This window comes from Pelophylax lessonae, assembly GCF_965119305.1.
Source record: "Pelophylax lessonae genome assembly, chromosome: 2".
Taxonomy (NCBI): domain Eukaryota; kingdom Metazoa; phylum Chordata; class Amphibia; order Anura; family Ranidae; genus Pelophylax; species Pelophylax lessonae.
The window spans coordinates 550,208,404-550,229,328 of record NC_138769.1 but is presented as its reverse complement, the minus strand read 5'-3'; the positions used below and the strand labels follow the sequence as shown (position 1 = coordinate 550,229,328).

Sequence of the window (20,925 nt, the reverse complement as noted above, 5' to 3'; positions counted from 1 at the left end):
TACATTGCACAGCCAGTTTACACCGTCAGGAAGAATCAACTTACAGAGCGCTCAGTGCCATGGTAGTTCATTGAGAACTACAGGCCGACAGCCACAAAGGCTGTTGGTAGTTGTTGTCCATTCATTTACAGGCCGCTGAATGATGAGGTCATGCACATTTTCTTTAGATTGTGGCAGTGAATGTGGGGGGGAGGTGAAGAAGATTCCCCGCTCACTGACAAAACAAGGGATGTACGGGAGGGGTGTGCGGGGCGAGCACATTTGTAACATGTTAAACCCTGAATATGGGTGTAAATATGTTACAAAAGGTGAACTTAATCCAGACCAAAACGGATTGCCAACAGGGTGGCGTATAAAATAAGGCTCATTTTAAGTACAATGACTTTGTGGCAAGTTAAAATGCAGGACGGGGTTGTTTATACCCCTATCAATACATAGGGATATCTTACTTTTTGCATTAAATAGAGTAAAATCTTACAAACGCTTTTTACATGCAGCTAGACTGTCTACCTCATATGTACACAATTTTCTTTAGGCTACATTCACACCTGAGCGTAGCGTTTTTCGCGCGTTTTTTACCGCGATTTTACCGCGATTTTACCGCGATTTTTGTGCAGGCGTTTTTAGATTCAATAGAGATCAATGGAAAACGCCTGTAATCTGCCCAAAAAGAAGCTCATGTACTTTTTTGAGCGTTGGGCGTTTTGTATACAGCTTCAAAACGCTCAGATGTGAACAGGGGCCATTGAAATGAATAGGATTTGTCTTGTTGGGCGTTTTGAGAGCTGATCCTAGAGCAGAAAAACGCCCCAAAAACGCCCCAAAACGCCTACATGTGAACGGAGCCTTAGAGATTAATTACCTTTGAAATTTCTGATACAAATGACACATTGTTTCATACTTTTTTTTCAGCTTCATTACAGCACTGTCAACTTTGGTACTCAGATTATCCATGTTGACATCCATTTGCCTTAGAAGGCTAAAACATTTACTGACACTGTGGGGGGAAAGAAAAAATAAATAAAATGAATAAAAAAGGATAAAAAAAAAAAAAAAGAAAAACATATCTGCATTAATAAAACTCTATAATTTGATAAAACACAATATTAACCTTATCAAGAGTCTGGAAGACTTTCAAATTACTGCAGGGAGGGAGGAGCTGATTTTAAGGGAACTGTTGCTTTAAAATTGTAATGATGAATTACACCACAATGTGTAAAGTTAAAGAGCTTAGTGAGGACTTGTAATTGAAGTAGCTCAATGGTCACAGCATACATCATAGACTGCATATATGCTGGCCATATCTATCCACAACTTGCTATATTCCCTGCATACTTTGCACTGCAGCTTCTCCTATGCTGCGTACGTTCGATTTCTAAGGACTTCCGTACATATGTCATGGTGACAAGTGAAAAGGAAACAGGCGCAAACACTCCATAGTGTACTATTAGATAAAACCATATATATTTATTAAACAAATCAACTGCGCAATCTAATAAATAAAGGGTAAAATCAGGGCAGGCGTCACCATCTGACATCACCCAGGGAGCATGCACAGTCAGAAATCAACTACCCAATAAATAGATAGCAAATGGTAGGTAGTAGATTGCCGACTGCACATGCTCCTTCGGTGACATCCCACACGCTGCTGCCACACTCCCTGGTTACGGACAAGCCTAGAGGTTCCATCACAGCATTACCTGGCGCCTTGTTCCATCCCACTAGGCTGGGATGTAGGTCTGCCATCCTAGACCAATAGTTGCTGGTCACCCATTCGGACCTTGGTTACCTTGACCAGCCTGCCCAGATTTACCCATGAGAGTGCAAAAGATTTATTAATTTAATAAATTCATATGATTTTGGTATTTTATCTAATATTACCCAATGGAATGTTTGCACCCATTTCCTTTTCTCTTGTTACCACTACAAATGAAGCACCCTCTCCTGGTCATCTGATTGTATCACACATTTAATTAGGGTAGTCACAAATAATTTGTTTTGGGCCACTCACTCATCCATTGCTGTATTGTCTACACTTTTACATTCTTTATTTTGTCGACTGGATTATCGTAGGTTTATTATTGGTCATCCTAATTAACACTGGGGACTTTTCTTAAAAGGCTAAACTACATTAGGTCAGCCTCGTATTTACACCAAAGGGATTTGTGAAGTTTAGCGCTCCTAACTGTAGGGCTCCCACGGGGTTGCTTTTTACTTCCACCATTTTTTACCTTGCTGCCTGCAAGCTAATTTGTGTACTGACTCTGCCTCCTGAAACTCATCCTCTCAGCACCTCTGTAGTTAGGAATGTTCTGGGATCTCTGACACAGCAGTGCCTACTCACGGGAAAGAGTGAACATACACTGTATTACCAAAAGTATTGGGACGCCTGCCTGCCTTACACACACACACACACACACACACTTTAAGGGCATCCCAGTCTTACTCCGTAGGGTTCAATATGGAGTTGGCCCACCCTTTGCAGCTATAACAGCTTCAACTCTTCTAGGAAGGCTGTCCACAAAGTTTAGGAGTGTATCTTAGGGAATGTTTGACCATATTATCAGAAGCGCATTTGTGAGGTTTGGCAATAATGTGGACAAGAAGGCCCGGCTCGCAGTCTGCGCTCTAATTCATCCCAAAGGTTTTCCATCGGGTTGAGGTCAGGACTGTGCAGGCCAGTTAAGTTCCTCCACCCCAAACTCACTCATGTATTTATGGACCTTGCTTTGTGCACTGGTCCAAATAATTTGGTGAAGGGGGGGGGGATTATGGTGTGGGGTTGTTGTTCAGGGGTAGGCTTGGCCCCTTAGTTTCAGTGAAGGGAACTCCTAAGGCATTAGCATAGCAAGACATTTTGGACACAGTTTCATGCTCCCAAATTTGTGGGAACAGTTTGGGAATGGCCCCTTTCTGTTCCAAAAAGACTGCGCACCACTGCACAAAGCAAGGTCCATAAAGACATGGATTAGAGAGTTTGGGGTGGCCTGACCTCAACCCAATTGAAAACCTTTGGGATGAATTACAGTAGATCGGAGACTGCAAACCAGGCCTTCTGATCCACATCAATGCCTGACCTCACAAATGCGCTTCTTGAAGAATGTTCAAACATTCCCATAGCATACTCCTAAACATTGTGGACAGCCTCCCCAGAGGAGTTGAAGCTGTTAAAACTGCAAAGGGTGTGCCAACTCAATATTGAACCCTACAGACAAACTGGAATGATAAAAGTTCATGTGCGTGTAAAGGCAGGTGTCCCCATACTTTTGGTAATATAGTGTGTGTGACAAAATTTAGGAAGTAAATGTGTGGGGGATCGTCATAAAGTTTAAACACCTCAACATTGTTAAGACTAATAGGTTAGAAATAATTGAAAATCAATGTGGAAAGTAAAAGAATGATTTTAAATTTCTGACCATACAGACTCTTTAAAGTCCATACGAACATACAAGTACTTAAATGTTCAAAGACTGGTGACAGGTTCACTTTATCTCCCTGTATGTTGATGATCTGCTGTAAGATTCACTGTAAATCCATCCACTAATTTCCCTTCCCACCCCCCTCTCAAGGATTTTTCTTGTTTAGGCTGGCCATACAGTGAGAACATTTTGGCCAGTGTTCTGTCAGAATACCGCTACCTATCAGATTCCGCTACCGGAAGTGACGTACGAACTAGAACTTACTGCGTTCCAACATGGCCGCTATGCATTCCAAAAGCTTTGAAGGGGCAACGGCCATCTTGCTACATCCCGCACTACTCAGCGACAAATTATATAGTGAAATAAACTATTTCCTTAGTCGCCGGGAAATATAGTCTATTTTAGTGTAAAAGGTGAGCTTACTGCTAAAATAAATGTAAAATGCAAGACTTGCATGGGTGTAAGAAGAAGATGTGCTTCGTGTTCTGTCACATTAGGAAACCTATTGGAATGCATAGCAGCCATGTTGGAACGCATGGCGCATGAGCAGTAAGCTGTTCTAGTCCGTACATCACTTCCGGTAGCAGAATCTGATAGGTAGCGGTATTCTGAGAGAACACTGCTTCATGATAAACTAAAGAAAATTAATTTCAGGGGGTCCCTGTGGGCATTCTTCAATTGAAAATGGAAGCCAGGGGATAATAATTGGTTAGCTAAACAGTGGCTGTATTCAATCAGATGCAGCTGCTGTTCAGATATTCTGACAGCCACCAGCAGATTCATCCATCTGCACAGTATGGGGAATTTGTTTTTCAGTGTATGGCCAGCTGTAGTCATTTTACTTTAAAGCGTTTGTAAAGTCTTGTTTTTTTTTTTTTTTCTCTATTAAAATAACAAACATATACTTTCCTGCTCTGTGCAGTGGTTTTACACAGGGCAGCCCAAATCCTCCTCTTCTCTGGTTGAGTGGTCCCTGGCTGGAGCTCCTGGCTCCTCCCTCATGTTGAGTGCCCCCACAGTAAGCAGATTGCTATGTGGGCAACCAAGCCAAGCTGCAGCTCTGTGTAGCCATTCATACAAAAGGCTACAGTTTGTCCCTGCCCCTCTCTCTCCTCTTTGGCTGAGTTTGATTGACAGCAGCGGGAGCCAAGGGCGCTGCTGCTGTGCCTCAGCCAATTAGGAGGGAGAGTCCCGGACGGCCAAGGCATTCGTGGAAATCGCTAGATGGAGAAGGCGCTCAGGCAAGTATTAGGGGGGCTGCTGCATTCAGAAGGCTTTTTATCTTAATGCAAAAGATGCATTAAGTTAAAAAAAAAAAAAAACTTCTGCCTTTACAGCCACTTTAATTTTATACCGAGAATTTGATATTTCCTAAACACAGTAAGAATGCAATATACTAAAATCTCCTTTGTATTCCACTAGCAAATGACTGCAATTGCATTCTTGGTTGTAGCAATTCACTTTGACACTTTTATGCTTTAACAACCTAATTATCTTCTGACCTTAAAGTTACTAAAGACATAACTTATTAAAATCCTACAACTTCCCTGCTTTGGGCGTGTCCAAATTCCCAGAAAAGCCACACCTGTAGGTGCCTCACGGTCTTATTTAAAATCAAGAATAGCTTTTTTTTTATATATATGATAAAACCATGTACAAGTATTAGTTATATGGACCTTTCCAGAACCAAACAGGCAGGTGCACTGGTCTGCCATTGGCTTAGAATGCCTTATAACACTGTTAAAGTGTTTTGTTTTTGGAATCAGGAGAAAAAAAAAAGTTTATTGAGTTAACAAACATACAATGTAAGTGCATACTGAGTGCACAACGGTTACAACAGTATACACAGAGATGATGTACACAACCACCATATACAAGATCAGATAACCGCTCGTAAGACCAAAATAGTCAGGGTGATGATGGCACGTATATTACGACAATGAGTGGCTCAACTCAGAAGTGAACTATTTGCATTGCAGTGTTAATTTTGTCGACTAAAACCGACTAAAGCGTTTTCGTCGACTAAATGAACACAATTTTAGTCGACTAAAATACGACTAAAACAATTCAGATGACTAAAATACGACTAAAACTAAAACTAAATTGAAATTTGCTGCCAAAATTAACACTGGTGTAGTGCTGTGCTAGTGCATGCTCAAAGCTTAACAACAACATATTTGATTTTTCACTCCAGGACCAGCAGTAGTATATAATGAGTTTGGAAATTGTAGAGAAATGCTTAAATAATGCATTACAAATTACAATTGAACTACACCCATTCGATTATAGATGACTAAAATGTAAGATGTTTTAGTCGACTAAAATGTACTGGAGTTTTAGTCGACTAAAATGTACTGGAGCTTTAGTCGTCTAAATACGACTAAAACTAAAACACTTGCAGAAGACTAAAATGGGACTAAAACTAAAATGCCATTTTAGTCCTAAGACTAAGACTAAAACTAAATTGAAATTTGCTGCCAAAAATTAACATTGTTGCATTGACATCTACAGCATTACACGGATTCCATTGCATAAAGTAAAAGCAAAAGAAAAAACAGAAAATTACGAAAAAAAAAAAACGTAAATTCCATAGCCTAAACATTATTAACTTGATGCATACACGTTTACGCAAAGTATCACCAATTCATCCCGATCTTAACCAAGATCATCCTTGTAATAGCTTATTCTTCACCAATCGATGTGGAGCAAGGCCTGGTGTATCTGGCCTGTATCTTTTTCCCAGCCTTTCCTGCACTGAAGACTGTTAAATGTGTTTCCACCTTGGTCATACCAAATTACGGGTCTAGCTCAATCTCCTTTGGACATGGCTTTCAGGGGACACTTGGGTCAGAACAAACTCTAGAAATCAATTTGCTTGTCAAAACACACACATAGGGGTGTTTTAGTACAGCAAAGCTTAATGAAACATACAGTCTGTAAAGGTTACCCATCAAGTAAAATCCCCTGAAATAGCCACCTACGGCACTTGCGACAGGTTATAATGCTCCTTTTAAATAAAAGCACATGTCACTTTTTTCTTATCGAATTCCCATTATTTTACTCCCGGACTTTACTTTTTATACAGTATGGAAAATGTGTCAGAAGTAGCCAGACTTTCCTTGCATAGTATTTTTTTTTTTTTTAAATAAACAAAAGAATTACCTTATATCTACAGCCTTTACGAGTTCTGTAAAAGTGAAGGTCATTTCATCAGCATTGACTGCAGCAATATAGAGACAAAGGCCCAAAGATTCGATTTTCTTCATGTTGTCCTGCTGACAAGAGAACAGAAATATAAATTTTCTACATAACAAAAGCAAATTAGTAGTTACAAAAAGCTGCAAATTGTAGTATATATAGTATATCCTTCACACATAACCATGTATGCTGCAGAATCAAAAAAAGCATTCAGAGAAATAATCTGCTAGTAAACAAAGTTTTACTGATAGAAATAAGTAGTAATAGGAAAAGCCAGCACATTCTAACCCAAAATCAAGTAGAGATTATTTCACTTTGACTAAACTGGGCAAATAGAATGTGACATTAGCAGTGGGGAAGAGTATGCATTGACAAAGCACAGGTTCTCTTTAAAGTGAACGAAAAGCCAAAACTTTTTTTTTTTTCTTAAATAGAATGTGGAAGGGTGTATAACACCAATCCTCCTCTTTTCTGCTTTGTCTCTGAAAATCCCCCTGGAGAACAGAAAGGAAAAAAAAAAGGCACCCGACTATTCTCTACTCTAATCAAAATTTAAATGGGAGAGAGAAAATAAAAAAGGAAGAAAGGTCTTGGTTTTACAGTCGAATCCCACTTGAGTCTTTATCCCAGTACCATTTTAAAATGGAACCAGGCCTTAGCAGCAATCATGTGCCCTAGCAGTGTTTAGCACTGGAAACACTAGCTGGGTTTAACACTAAGCCCAGGAGCTGACTCAGTCAGTGACTTCTGATCCTTGTGCAGTCTGCTCCATAGTGAAGGACTGTAAACAATACTTTAGGGTGTTTTCACACTTGGTGCGATTGCCTGGTCCGAACCTGAGTTCGATTGCTCCCCCCTCCCCCTGCCCCCGATGGACTGTGTTCACATTTGATTTTTGTATCCGAACCGCAGTACACTGGTGTCATCAAGCTGCAGCTGGTGCGTACTCATGTTGCTTGGCAACCGCTGTAAACGAGATGGTGCCAAGTGGATAGAATTGCTTGCTTTGGTACGATTGCGTTCTCATCAGAAGCGAACCGTACTGGAGTTCACATGAGCCGTACCCCAGACCACCCTTTTAAGTGGACTCGGGTACGGTTCCCAGGTGCGCACCCGAGTTCCAAAGACAGTGTTCACATCATCAAAATGAACCGAATTCTGACGTCAATTGAACCCAGATGCACACCAAAAGTGCTAGTGTGAAAACACCCTTACATTCAGCACATCCTGCGTTTCCAGGGGCTATAGCAGAGCTGATACAGCTCTGTCCTGTCTCACTCTAAAGAAACTGATGAGATCTAGTGATCAATTGCAGACGGATTCCAGCTACCAATATATAACAATTAGGTTACACTCAGTCGGCTGCATAGTAGTGACCACTGGAAAGAATCATTCGATTCTTGCCGGCAGTTGTAAACACTGCTCGCACTCAGTATACGACAAGCAGTGCTGCTGCTGTTCGCATGCAACAGGTCATCCAAGTGGTGTCTGAACAGTGCCTCTGACTCACCCTGGACTCAGCCAGTGTGTGTCCAGGGTCAGTGTTACTGCAGCTTTTGGTTGCAGCTAATCGACCAGTTTGTATGCAGCCATAGAACAGCGTTGCTGCCTCCAGAGGCAACAGCTATCCGTTGCTATCAGCCACCTGAATGTAACCCAAAAAGTTATCTTTTGCAGCAGTGTTGCATGAGGGGGGCCTAATCAGGTTCCGATTAGGATACAACTATGTTAAGTCTGTAATAATCAAAATGCTCACGTAAGCAGGGACAATGTTATTTGGAACTTAAGCAGTCACAAACATGTGAAATTGTAAGAGCATTGTTCTACCACGAACACCTATCTCATTCAGTCGGTCAGATCTCAGCCTGTTGGCAGGCAAACATATGTACACTCACTCTCCCACCACCTCGACTTAACAGCAATCTTTTAAATACACATGAGGTGATAAGAGTGGTCAGACCACCTGTTGACACTTGTTAGTGTGTAGAGTTGCTGGGTACATATGGGCTGATAATCAGCTGAAAACAGTTGGTTTGGCAGGAACCGACCATCTTTTGGCCAGTGTGTACAGCTTATGTCAGAAGAGTATGCTGGGAAACCAGCATCAGATCAGCTAATGACAGAGGGACAGGGGGATAGTCCCCCATCAGAACACAATAGCTCAGAGGGGAGATCGCTGCACTAATATTGGATGTGTTAGTATGGTAATCTAAGTTGCTACTAAGCTGTTATGACACAGGGACACATCAAAGGCACACCCAGCATGCCCCAAATCTGGCTCTCCGGAATTTCTAACTGGGGAGTAATGTTGGTCCACCTGTCTGCTCTGGCTGCACAAGAGAGAGTACAGTTTGTTGATCAACCCGTTTAGAGCTGCAAACCATTTGACTGTTCCTGCTACACTAACCCGTTATTTGGAGGATCACTCCACTCAAGGACAGTCTGATAACACCAACGTGGTAAAGTACATCAACCATCAAACATTATGCAATGTGCATACAATTATGCTTTCACATGTCATCCTTGTGGGATGCCTGGGTTAGGTTTATCTGTACCTCTAACAGTGCAGTATAACAACAGAAGCAGTAAACAAATAATTGCTGGAATTGATATGTACAATTGAGATGTGATGGGCTTGAGAGGAAAGGGAAGGAGAGGAAAGGGAAGGAAGTAGTAGGGAACTTTCTACAGAATCTGATACCAGACTGGTCTAAAGCCCCGTACACACGTACCGATCGTCGGCCGACCGATCGGTCGTCTTTTGTCCCCGGGCTGTCGTGTCCGCTGAAAAGTGCACAAGACTGCACACAAATTTTGTCCGCCGACTGCAGAAGTGATTTCATGTGATGGTTAACTTTCCCTGTGTTTTTTCTTTTCTGAGCATGCCCAGTCTTGCAAAGTCTGTCGGCCGAATTCTGTACTGACTGGCGAACAATCCGCCGTTCTGGTGTCGGCATACAAAAATTTTAATGCTTGCACGACAGATTCTGTTCGGCCGAAAGTGCGCTGTCGGCTGTCGGAAGCATCATACTAACAAGCCGAAAATCGGCCGATCGGTCGTCGGCCCAATTTTTTCGGCCGACAATCTGCACGTGTGTACGGGCCTTTACACTCTAGAGATCAGAGACACTAAACACTCAGGCCCCTTTAACACGAGCGATCTGATCGGATCCCCCAGTCAGTTCCTCAGGTGGACCTGATCGGATGTTCCATGCACCCCTTTGTGGCAGCGGGTGTTAGGAGACATCTCCGCGGACAGCCGCTGATATCCGATTCCGATCCTGTCTGTGAAATCCAGACGGATTGAAACCCTGTTTTCCATCCGTCTGGAGGATCAGGCAGTCTGTTCTCATCCGATCTCCCCATAGAAGACAGCGGGGATCTGACAGCTTCCGTCTCTGCACAGAGCGAAGACGGAGCTGTCATCTGCCTGCTCAGCGGGGGATCGGCGGAACGATCCCCTGCTGAGCAGAACGGAACAGTGTGCCCATGTGAAAGGGGCCTTAGGCTGCATTCACACCGGGGATTAATGCAGGATTAATTTGTCTACAGCCGTGTATGAGATTGGTTAGGTGCGGCCGCCAGCCTCGTTCACTCTAATGACAGGTCACCAGTGGTCACAGCAATTCGAGCAGCCAGTGATTACTTGCGGTGATCGCTGTTGGACACAACTTGTGTGCCGCTTCCTGCCACTGCATTTAGCACTGTCCCTAATTGCCAGGTGAATGTAGCCTTAGTGACGAGGGGAAGCACCTGAGGAGCAGAAAGGCTAGCTGTAGGCACCACTGGGGGCTGAGACAGATGAAGAAGCAGGTAGTGCCAAGGAGGACCTACAGGCCTCACAAAGTGAACCAGCCTATGGCTAAGGTCGGCAAAAAGAGCACACAGTAGGGCTAAAGTAAAAACAAGGGCCTTAGCATAAATAGAAGTAAGGCTCACAATTATAAAGATAAGGACACTTACCAATGACCGATCTGAGGAAAATCTCTTATATGTCTTCCAGGCTTGCACTCTCACCAGTTCGGGTACATTTAGTTGATTACACAAGGAGGAAAAGACTGGATCATCACTTTCAAATCTGAGAGAAAGAAAAGACAGATCTAAACCCAAGTAGTATCATGCAGCAGCACTAAAAACGCAACTTTAAAGAGACTATGGCAACAGCTCAAAAAATTGCAGGTTAAAAAAAAAAAAAATAATAATAATTTTGAAAGCTTACTTGCAACATTTTTTCCATAAATGATTTTTTTATAGACTTGCAATTTGCCTCTAACCTTACTAGCCTAAATCGGACTGCTTCAGAATAGTCACTTCCCTAGTACAGTCCCCTCCCTTGTTCACAACACTACTCCATCTAATGCTGGGTATACACACCAGCGGGTCAATAACCAACCATTGCTGCAGCAGCTGATCACATGATGATCAAAAAGGACCAAATCGACAGAAACTGGTCTAACCGCTTTTGTTGAAAACCAAGGGACCTGTTTTTATACAATATACAAGATTTGAGAGGTCTGCTTGTAGATCATTCTGTTACACTGAAAGGTTCAAAAGCAGTTCTTTAGATATGACCAATATATTTACATTCGTTTTAAAAACTACAAAGGGCCTCAAGTACGGCTCTTCAGAGAGTTGCACAACAGCACATTTTCATGCATACAAATAGGTAGCCCATTCAAAATGAATTAGCCATACTGCACCTCAATGCCTGAAAAGTTTGGTCCTGGTGAATTTTTCTGCAACATATTGCAATTCACACTGAAGAGAAAAGTTGGAGTCATTAGAGTCAGTGACTGCAATAATAACCCAAGCATTGGTCAGCCAGTGGCAGTTGTCTTTAACCACTTCTCACAAACCTACGCACCTGTACGTCGGCTTGAAGAAGTGGTTGTACCGGGGCGATGCCTGTAGCTAGGAGGCATCATCCCAGTACCTTTTTTTTTTTTTTTTTTTACGTTTTTTTGAGCTGGTAATTTTTTTCTAATGATAACTGTAGATGCCGTGCAGCAGCTGCTCAGCCATAACAGGAAGCGGGAGGGGACGCCCCTCCCACCCCTTCCACCCCTCCTTCCGCCACTCAGCTTGGGTCTCCCCTCTCCGAGAGACCCCCCCGCAAATCCACCAGCTGGTCAGAGTCCTGAACGAAGCCCGATTCAGCTTCGATCGGGTCTCCGATTAAAGTAACCTGGAAGCGACGTCCCTTATGGTTTACTTGGCTGCCAATGGTGCAGATTTAAAAAAAAAAAAAAAAAAAGTCAGCGTTCAAAAATGCAGATTCTGGCGTGCACAGGAGGGAGAACCCTCCATAAAGAGTACCTGTCACTGCCTATTACTGCCACAAGGGATGTTTACATTCCTTGTGATAGCAATAAAAGTGATTTTATATTATATATATATATATATATATATATATATATATATATATATATATATATATATATATATATATATATATAATGTTTTTTTTTTTTTTTATTTAGTTTATTTATTTTTTAAGGAACAGTGGAAAAAATAAAATAAATAGGGAGAAATGAAAAATATTAAAGCGCCCCTGTCCCCGCGTACCAAAGAAAAACGCATACGCAAGTCATAAATGGTGTTTAAATCACACATGTGAGGTATTGCTGCGATCGTCAGAGTGAGCACAATAATTCCATCAAAAGATCTCCTCTAACTCTAAACTGCTGTTAAATTTTAAAGCGTCACCAATGGAGATTTTTTAAGTACCGTAGTTTGTCGCCATTCCACGAGTGTGCGCAATTTTAAAAACTGTAACAGGTTAGGTATCTATTTACTCTGCATGACATCATCTTTAACAATATACAAAAAAATTGGGCAAACTTTACGGTTTAGTTTTATTTTTTTTATTTAGTCAAGTGTATTTTTTCCAAAAAAAATTGCATTTGAAAGACCGCTGCACAAATACCATTTCCTTCCTCCAATGATTTCACGTTTCCATCCCAGTGGTAAGAGGTGGCACTAAAGGGCTCTCATGTGTAACTGGCCCCATTGTACCGCCGGAATTGAGGCCGACGTGCCACAGAAGGGACATTATGACTTCTCGCTCGTGTCCCTCTAATTGAGGTTCTCAATTGTTCTGCCGCATTAATTCGTTTATTAGGTTATCTTGTCCTCTGGTAGGATGATCTTCTGTGCAGTCATGTCAATTATGTAGCCATTTGAGAGAGAATTCTTTTTGACTTCTTTGAATTGATTTGCCACCCCAGCTGGGTGTGGAAATGGTCAGTCGTTTGTAAACTCGTGAGAACTTCCTTTTGGGTTTGACCGTAGATTAAGAAATGTTCCAGATATAGCACTATCTGGACCCCCAGAATCTGAACTCTTGCACCAGAATCTTGGTAAATTAATGCGGGGCTGATGAAAGGGGAACAAGAGAGCTCGATACTGAAAGTGTCAAATTTTCCTCCCCTCCAGGATGGCCAATCTCAAAAGCTTTTGATGGCTGGGATGAATTGGGACATGAAGGTAAGCGTCCTTTGGGTCGAGGCTTACTAGGAAAGCTGCTTCTGGGAGTAACAATTTTACCGAAAAGATGGTCTCCCATCTTGCACTTTCTGTAGAGGATAGTCCTGTTCAGGATTAAGCGGTGTCTACCAGAGGGTTTTGCCCTCAAACACGTGTGAGTAGAATCCGGATGTGTGATGATACGGATATATCTCCGTAATCGCTTTTTCCTTCACAAATTTCCTGATAGCCTTCTTCATGGGTCTGCTTTGCTGTGAGAAGGCTAGAACCGTCGTGGCCCGGAACTTGGTCAGAGGTCTCGACGTAAATTCTATATTGTATCCCTGACTTATTTGCAGGATAAAATGTTTTGAGCAGATCGCTTGCCATCGATGGAAAAAATGTAGTAATCTCCCGCCCACCACCCTGCTGGCGTCACTGGGGTTTTTTTGGAAGACGCTGAGCTGGGGAACAAAACATTAGTTTTACCTTTATTTGCAGGACACAGGAAACACAAGAACTGAAGGGGCAGCCTTTTTAGATTTGCGGGTGCTTGTGTTTCCTGCAGGAGGTAGAGCCCATCTCTCATGTGACCGTCCTGACTGAGGAAAGGGGGGCTGAGGGACCAGCTGAGGAAGGAAAGGCTTTTCACCTTATTGCATAGAATGCATTAAGGTGAAAAACCTTGAGACTTTACAAATCCTTTAAGTGGTTAAGCCCCCCGCACCACACCCAACACCCCCCCTCCCTTTTCCCCATGCACTGGTTGTGGCAGTGCAGTATTGATTAACCCCCCCATTGGTAGTCAGTGAAACTCTACCTTAACTTATCACACAGTTTGGCAGCGCTCTTTCCTCAACAAGGCTGGAACTATACTTGTTCCGTTGTGCGAAGATCAATCCCCTTGACATTTTTTACTTTACTGGGTTTCATCACCTAACACTTAAGTAAGCATTCCAGCACCCAGCAACCCCACTGCAGATCTACAAAAATCCACAGGTGCCCAACAGGTGACAGACAGTCTACAGGAAACTGGGAGGCCACATGCTGTCATCAGAGCATTAGGGCAAACATCAATCGGCAGGAACAATAAAAACCTGATTTTTAATGTTTACTAGAGCTGCATGATTAATCATATGATAATTGCGATCTTGGAGGAGAACTGAGGTACAGGAAGCATCGGCTCTGCGCCGCTCCTCACACTTTGCCACCAGTACCCGCCAACCAGCAGTACCCACCAGCCAGCAGTGCCCACAGCAGTACCCGCCAGCCAGCAGTACCCGCCAGCCAGCAGTACCCACAGCAGTACCCACCAGCCAGCAGTACCCACCAGCCAGCAGTACCCACAGCAGTACCTGCAGCAGTACCCGCCAGCCAGCAGTGCCCACAGCAGTACCCACAGCAGTACCCGCCAGCCAGCAGTGCCCACTGCAGTAGTTCCAGCTCCGTTCTGTCACAGGCGGAGTAATATCAAATGCACTCAGCCTGTGAGGGGAGACCGAGGAGAACTGAGGTATAGGAAGCATCGGCTCTGCCCCGCTCCTCACACTTTGCCAGCAGTACCCACCAACCAGCAGTACCCGCCAGCCAGCAGTGCCCACCAACCAGCAGTGCCCACTGCAATACCCGCCAGCCAGCAGTGCCCACTGCACTACCCACCAACCAGCAGTGCCCACTGCAATACCCGCCAGCCAGCAGTGCCCACAGGTAATCCTAGTCACAGCTTTATTTCAAATGGTTAATAAAAAAATAAATAGAATATATATATATATATATATATATATATATATATATATATATATATATATATATCTTTAAAATAAAAAAAGATTTTGAGAATCGTGATCTTCATTCTAAGGAAAAAAAATTGCGATTCTCATTTTTGTCAGAATCGTGCAGCTCTACCATACATCTGTTTTCAGCAGATCTTGTCAGATCGGATGGCGCTGACACCTACCTCCCCATAGAGGGCAATGAGTGACCCGATCGGGTCCGCCTGAAAAAGGACAGGCTGACCTGATGGGTCCGATCGTGTGAAAGGGGCCTTAATAATGTCACAAATCAGGGAGAATAGGGGGGTCACACCATTGGATGATCACTGAGTTATGAAGACCTCTGCCTTATAACTTCCAGCCCCCTGTCACACCATACATACATACCAAATATATATACCTTCCTGCTGTCATCTGCCTGTGTTAGACTGACAGCTTGCAGAGTGCTCAGCGCATGCTGGCCTCCCTGATCTATGAATGACAGGTACACTTCATCCCAGATCCTATGCTGGAGAAGGAAAGACAGGTGTGGAAGGCTGGCCATGTCACTCACCCAGTCAGCTCAGTGGGACCCCTCTCCTCCTCCTGGGGCCGGCTGGGGGCCCCTTTCCTGGGACTCTTGGGCGGCATGATACGGGGGAAGCAGCACTCAGTCCAGTCAATGGATATCACTGTCCTCCGTCCAGTCCCCGCCGCTTTATACGGAGGCTGAGCTCGCAGTGCCCGGACCGGTTCCTATTATTAGTGCCCTGTACACTGCGCCCTGTGCCGCTGCTCTCTTCACCCTCCTTCGCCTTCTCCCACATACAGTTTACAGTCTAACCGCGGGAAAATGGATAAAAAAAATGACTTCCGCCTCTTGTTGCCAGGCGACTGTAGCGACGTTTCTACTATGGGCGGAAGAGAAGCGGCTATGGTGATGCTGTGCAGTAGCCATATTTGAGTCTGGCAGCAGACACTGGAATCATTTTTGGCAAATAAAGAAAGTTTATCCTGAAAGAATATGAAGGCAGACGATGCTGACCTACACTCACTGGCCACTTTATTAGGCACAGCTGTTTAATTGCTTGGTAACACAAACTGCTAATCTGCAGAACACATGGCAGCGATTTAATGCATTTAGGCATCTAGACATGGTGAAGATGACTTGCTGAAGTTCAAACAAAGCATCAGAATGGGGAAAAAAGGGGATTTAGGTGACTTTGAACGTGGCATGTATGTTGGTGCCAGACAGGCTGGTGTGAGTATTTCAAAAGCTGCTGATCTAATGGGATTTTCACACAAAACCATGTCTTTGGTTTACAGAGAACCAGGGAGCTGCAGTTGTGTGGACAAAAGAGGAGAATGGGCAAACTGGTTCGAAATGATAGAAAGGTAACAATAACTCAAATAACAACCAAGCTCATAGTTGCCAACATTTGAAAAAAATGTCCAGGGACATTTTGCAGCACAGCTATTCATTTCTTACCACACCCACCTCCCTGAAGCTCCACCCACTCTGCCTAATTAACCTCCGCCTACTTATCATCAGATTATAGGGTCTACTCAATAAAGAGAGAATTACTTTAAATTGAAAAGGGAATTTCAAACGTAAGGCCAAAGTAGCAGAGTTGGAATAATTCTCCCATTCAGCTGCACTACTTCTGCCTAAAGTTTAAAATTCTCATCACAATTCCCTGCAATTCTAAAGTGTCAAATGTGCTCAGGTGTGACCGTACAAAAAAATGTAATATGCAGAGATGTATAGTAACGAAGTAGAACTACTTAAGTACTGTACTTAAGTCCCGAAAGGCGGTATCTGTACTTTCCTAGAGTAGAATTTTTTTCTCCTACTTCCACTTTTACTTCACTACATTTTTTCGACGATTTCGATACTTCTACTCCGATATTTTTTTTTTGTGCTGCATCGTTACTTTTCTCTGCCTTTCCCTTTTTCTTTTTTGTTTGGTTTCCCTCCTTACTGCTCTCTCCTACTCTTTCAATTATCCTCCCTATTCTGCCTCCCCCCCCTCCCCTCCCCTTTTCTATAGGAAGAGTAAAGATACCCCCCTTTTTCATGGGTACCTGGTCTCTGGCCATTTGGGTAGCGTTGTTCCGCTCCAGGCTTCCACTGGGCCGGCGTGGAGTGCTCCCACATGATCCTCTCGGCGCTCTGACATGTGTGGCGGCCTTCGGCCACTCCGCTCCTCCTCCCCTCCTTGTCTCCATTCGCTGATGTCTCAGCGCTGGGAGGCGGGGATTCCGGCGGCCGCGCAGTAGAGACACGTGCGCATGCGCAGTGCGATCGAGGCACTGGCAGCCATCTTGGTTAAGGGAAACATGGGGGGGTCTCTGATGTAAGGGTGGGCTTTGTGTGGGCGGTCTCTGATGTAAGGGGGCTCTGTGTGGGGGGTCTCTGATGTAAGGGGGGCTCTGTGTGGGAGGGCTCTGATGTAAGGGGAGCTCTGTGTGGAGGGGCTCTGATGTAGGGGGAGCTCTGTGGGGGGCTCTATGGGGGGGGCTCTGATGTAAGGGGGGCTCTGTGGGGATGGTCTTTGATGTAAGGGGGCTCTGTGTTGGGGTCTCTGGTGTAAGGGGGGCTTTGTGTGAGGGGTCTCTAAAGTAAGGGGGCTTTGTGTGGGGGTCTCTGATGTAAGGGGGGCTCTGTGTGGGGGGTCTCTGATGTAAAGGGGGCTTTGTGTGGGGGGTCTTTGATGTAAGGGGGCTCTGTGTGGGGGGTCTCTGATCTAAGGGGGCGCTGTGTGGGGGGTCTTTGATGTAAGGGGGCTCTGTGTGGGGGGTCTCTGATGTAAGGGGGCTCTGTGTGGGGGTCTCTGATGTAAGTGGGGCCTCTGTGGGGGGTTTCTGTTGTAAGGGGGCTCCGTTGGGGGGTTTCTGTTGTAAGGGGGGCTCCGTTGGGGGGTCTCTGATGTAAGGGGGGTCTCTAATGTAAGGGGGGCTAAGTTTGTAGTGATCATAAAAAAGAAAAGTCAAATGAAGTGCAAAAAAAGTGCAAGAAAAAATGTGCAGGGCGCTGGTGGGGGCGGACTGGCCTATCGGGATACCGGGAATTTCCCGGTGGGCCGCCGGCCCTGGGGCCGCTTTAAGACAAGGCCGCCCGCAGCACCGCTTTAAGCATTGGCGGCCGCTGCATTGATTGGGGCCGGTCGCCACTGATGATGGTTGGCCGCCGCTGCAGGCCTCCACTGCCCCCCCTCCCCCCACTGGGCTCCGTCTCTTCTACGTCAGCCGCTGTGAGCGGCGTGACATCACGAAGCGGCTGCCCCTGCGTGGAGGATCGCCGGCGGTGCTGGTGCATGAGGCGAGCTGACTGGCTGTGGCTGGCAGTGGCGGCTGCTGAAGAATGTCTGTCACGGCGCCGACAAGGATGATCCCTCCTCCTGTGACACAGACGAGACATCACGCGCCAGCATGTGATGTGATCGCAGGTGAGGGGGCTTACTGAGGGGGGCTTACTAAGGGGTCTGTAGACTGTACTGGGAGGGGCTTACTAAGGGGTCTGTACTGGGAGGGGCTTACTAAGGGGTCTGTAGTGGGAGGGGGGCTTACTGGGGGGTCTGTACTGGGAGGGGGGCTTACTGGGGGGTCTGTACTGGGAGGGGGGCTTACTGAGGGGTCTGTCTGTACTGGGAGGGGGGCTTACTAAGGGGTCTGTAGACTGTACTGGGAGGGGGGCTTACTAAGGGGTCTGTACTGGGAGGGGCTTACTGGGGGGTCTGTACTGGGAGGGGGGCTTACTGGGGGGTCTGTACTGGGATGGGGGCTTACTGAGGGGTCTGTCTGTACTGGGAGGGGGGCTTACTGAGGGGTCTATCTGTACTGGGAGGGGGGCTTACTAAGGGGTCTGTACTCGGAGGGGGGCTTACTGAGGGGTTTGTACTGGTAGGGGGGCTTACTGAGGGGTATGTACTGGTAGGGGGGCTTACTAAGGGGTCTGTACTGGTAGGGGGCTTACTAAGGGGTCTGTACTGGGAGGGGGGCTTACTGGGGGTCTGTACTGGGAGGGGGGCTTACTGAGGGGTCTGTACTGGTAGGGGGACTTACCGAGGGGTCTGTACTGGTAGGGGGCTTACTGAGGGGTCTGTACTGGGAGGGGGGCTTACTGAGGGGTCTGTACTGAGAGGGGGGCTTGCTGAGGGGTCTGTACTGGGAGGGGGGCTTGTTGAGGGGTCTGTACTGGGAAGGGGGTCTGTACTGGGAGGGGGGCTTACTGGGGGGTCTGTACTGAGAGGGGGGCTTGCTGAGAGGTCTGTACTGGGAGGGGGGCTTGCTGAGGGGTCTGTACTGGGAGGGGGCTTGCTGGGGGGTCTGTACTGGGAGGGGGGCTTGCTGAGGGGTCTGTACTGGGAGGGGGGCTTGCTGGGGGGGTCTGTACTGGGAGGGGGGCTTACTGAGGGGTCTGTACTGGGAGGGGGGCTTACTAAGGGGTCTGTATTGTATTAGGGATAGGGGGGAAACAGCATTGTATTAGGGGGAGGGGGGTCAGCATTTTATAAGGGGGAGGGGGAGGTGCCGGGGGAACAGCATTGTATTAGGGGGAGGGGGATCAGCATTGAATTAGGGGGAGGGGGATCAGCATTGTATTAGGGGGAGGGATGTTGCGCTGAAAATGACGTTGCGCTGGTATTATGGGGCTGGTATGTCATTTTTTCCAGGGCTGGTTTTCATACCCAGTCCAGCCCTGGGGGCGCCACAGGATCAGCTCGCACAGGGTGCTTGAACACCTAAGGCCGGCCCTGGTTGGGAGGTTCTCTTTCCCATTAACAGCAGATATGAAATTATATTCATCTTGTTTTGTCACATATATATATTTGAAGATTCACAATATTTTGAACTTTTTATTGACTTAGATTTCATACACTCTTCCTTTATTTAATTATTGGAATATATTGTTGTATATCACATTGGTTTATATATGATTTTGCACACCAATAAGCTGTGGAGAAAAAAAAACAGGCAGGGAAGAGAAGGAGGGATGCTCTAAAGGGGGAAGGGAGGGACATACTTTATCTGTTTTTTGTTTACAAAAAGTTACAGCCTAAGGAATTGTGATTGTCCTTTAGGTTAATCATTTGAATAAGGCATTTGAAATAATAAAAACCAATATGATGTTCAAACTTTTGACTTCTTTCTTTAATAACTACATAACACAGTACTTGTACTTTTTACTTTTAGTACTTAACCACTTAAGCCCCGGAAGATTTTACCCCCTTCCTGACCAGGGGGTATTTTGCGATTCGGCACTGCGTGACTTTAACGGACAATTGCGCGGTCGTGCGACGCTGTATCTAAACGAATTTGGCGTCCTTTTTTTCCCACAAACAGAGCTTTCTTTTGGTGGAATTTGATCACCTGTGCGATTTTTTGATCACGCGCTATAAACAAAAAAAGAGCGTACATTTTGCAAAAATAGCAATATTTTTCACATTTTTTTATATGAAATTTCCCCCCAAAAAAATGTAAAAATCAAAATTTGTTTTATGCTACCTATGTTTGGTAAAAAAAAATCGCAAAAAGCGTATTTTGATTGGTTTGCGCAAAAGTTATCGCGTTTACTAACAAAGGGAAAGATTTTTGTCATTTTTGTTGTTTTTTTTTAACGCGTAATGGCGGCGATCTGCGATTATTTTTGCGGTACTGCGACATTGCGGCGGACAGATCGGACCCTTGACTGACATTTTTGCCACTTTTGGGGTTACCAGTGACATTTCTACAGTAATCAATGCTATACATATGCACTGTTACTGTAAAAATACAATGGCAGTGAAGGGGTTAACTTTTTTTGAAAGGGAGGGGCTATGTGTGTCCCTAGGGGCATGCTTTCTACTGTGATTGGCTGTGGCTTCAGATGTATGAAGAGTGAACAACGGTTCTACATAGTAGAACCGTATGATCATCCTTCATACACAGGGGAGAATGACAGGCAGCTTGTTTACACAAGCCGCCTGACTTTCTCCCTCTCCCCCGACGATTGCAGAGTGACCGGCGGACATCGGGTCCGCGGTCACACGTGCGGGGGGGTCCGTGACCACGCGGGAGCGGGAGCGCGCCTCCGGGGGCGCGCGCTCGCT

General features: G+C 45.3%; 1 protein-coding gene across 1 annotated transcript in view; it reads right to left on the bottom strand.

Annotated features, from left to right (window-relative positions):
* The window catches only part of RB1 (RB transcriptional corepressor 1), a 328,442-nt gene extending 312,767 nt beyond the window's left edge, over positions 1-15,675 (bottom strand). Inside the window, exons 1-4 of the mRNA XM_082244844.1 lie at positions 15,408-15,675; positions 10,581-10,695; positions 6,582-6,694; positions 863-997 (exon numbers count right to left, since the gene is read on the bottom strand). Of these exons, the coding sequence (XP_082100970.1) occupies positions 863-997; positions 6,582-6,694; positions 10,581-10,695; positions 15,408-15,484 (440 nt within the window). The 5' untranslated portion in view covers positions 15,485-15,675. The remainder of the gene's footprint in view (positions 1-862; positions 998-6,581; positions 6,695-10,580; positions 10,696-15,407) is intronic.
* Between the last annotated feature and the right edge of the window lie 5,250 nt (positions 15,676-20,925).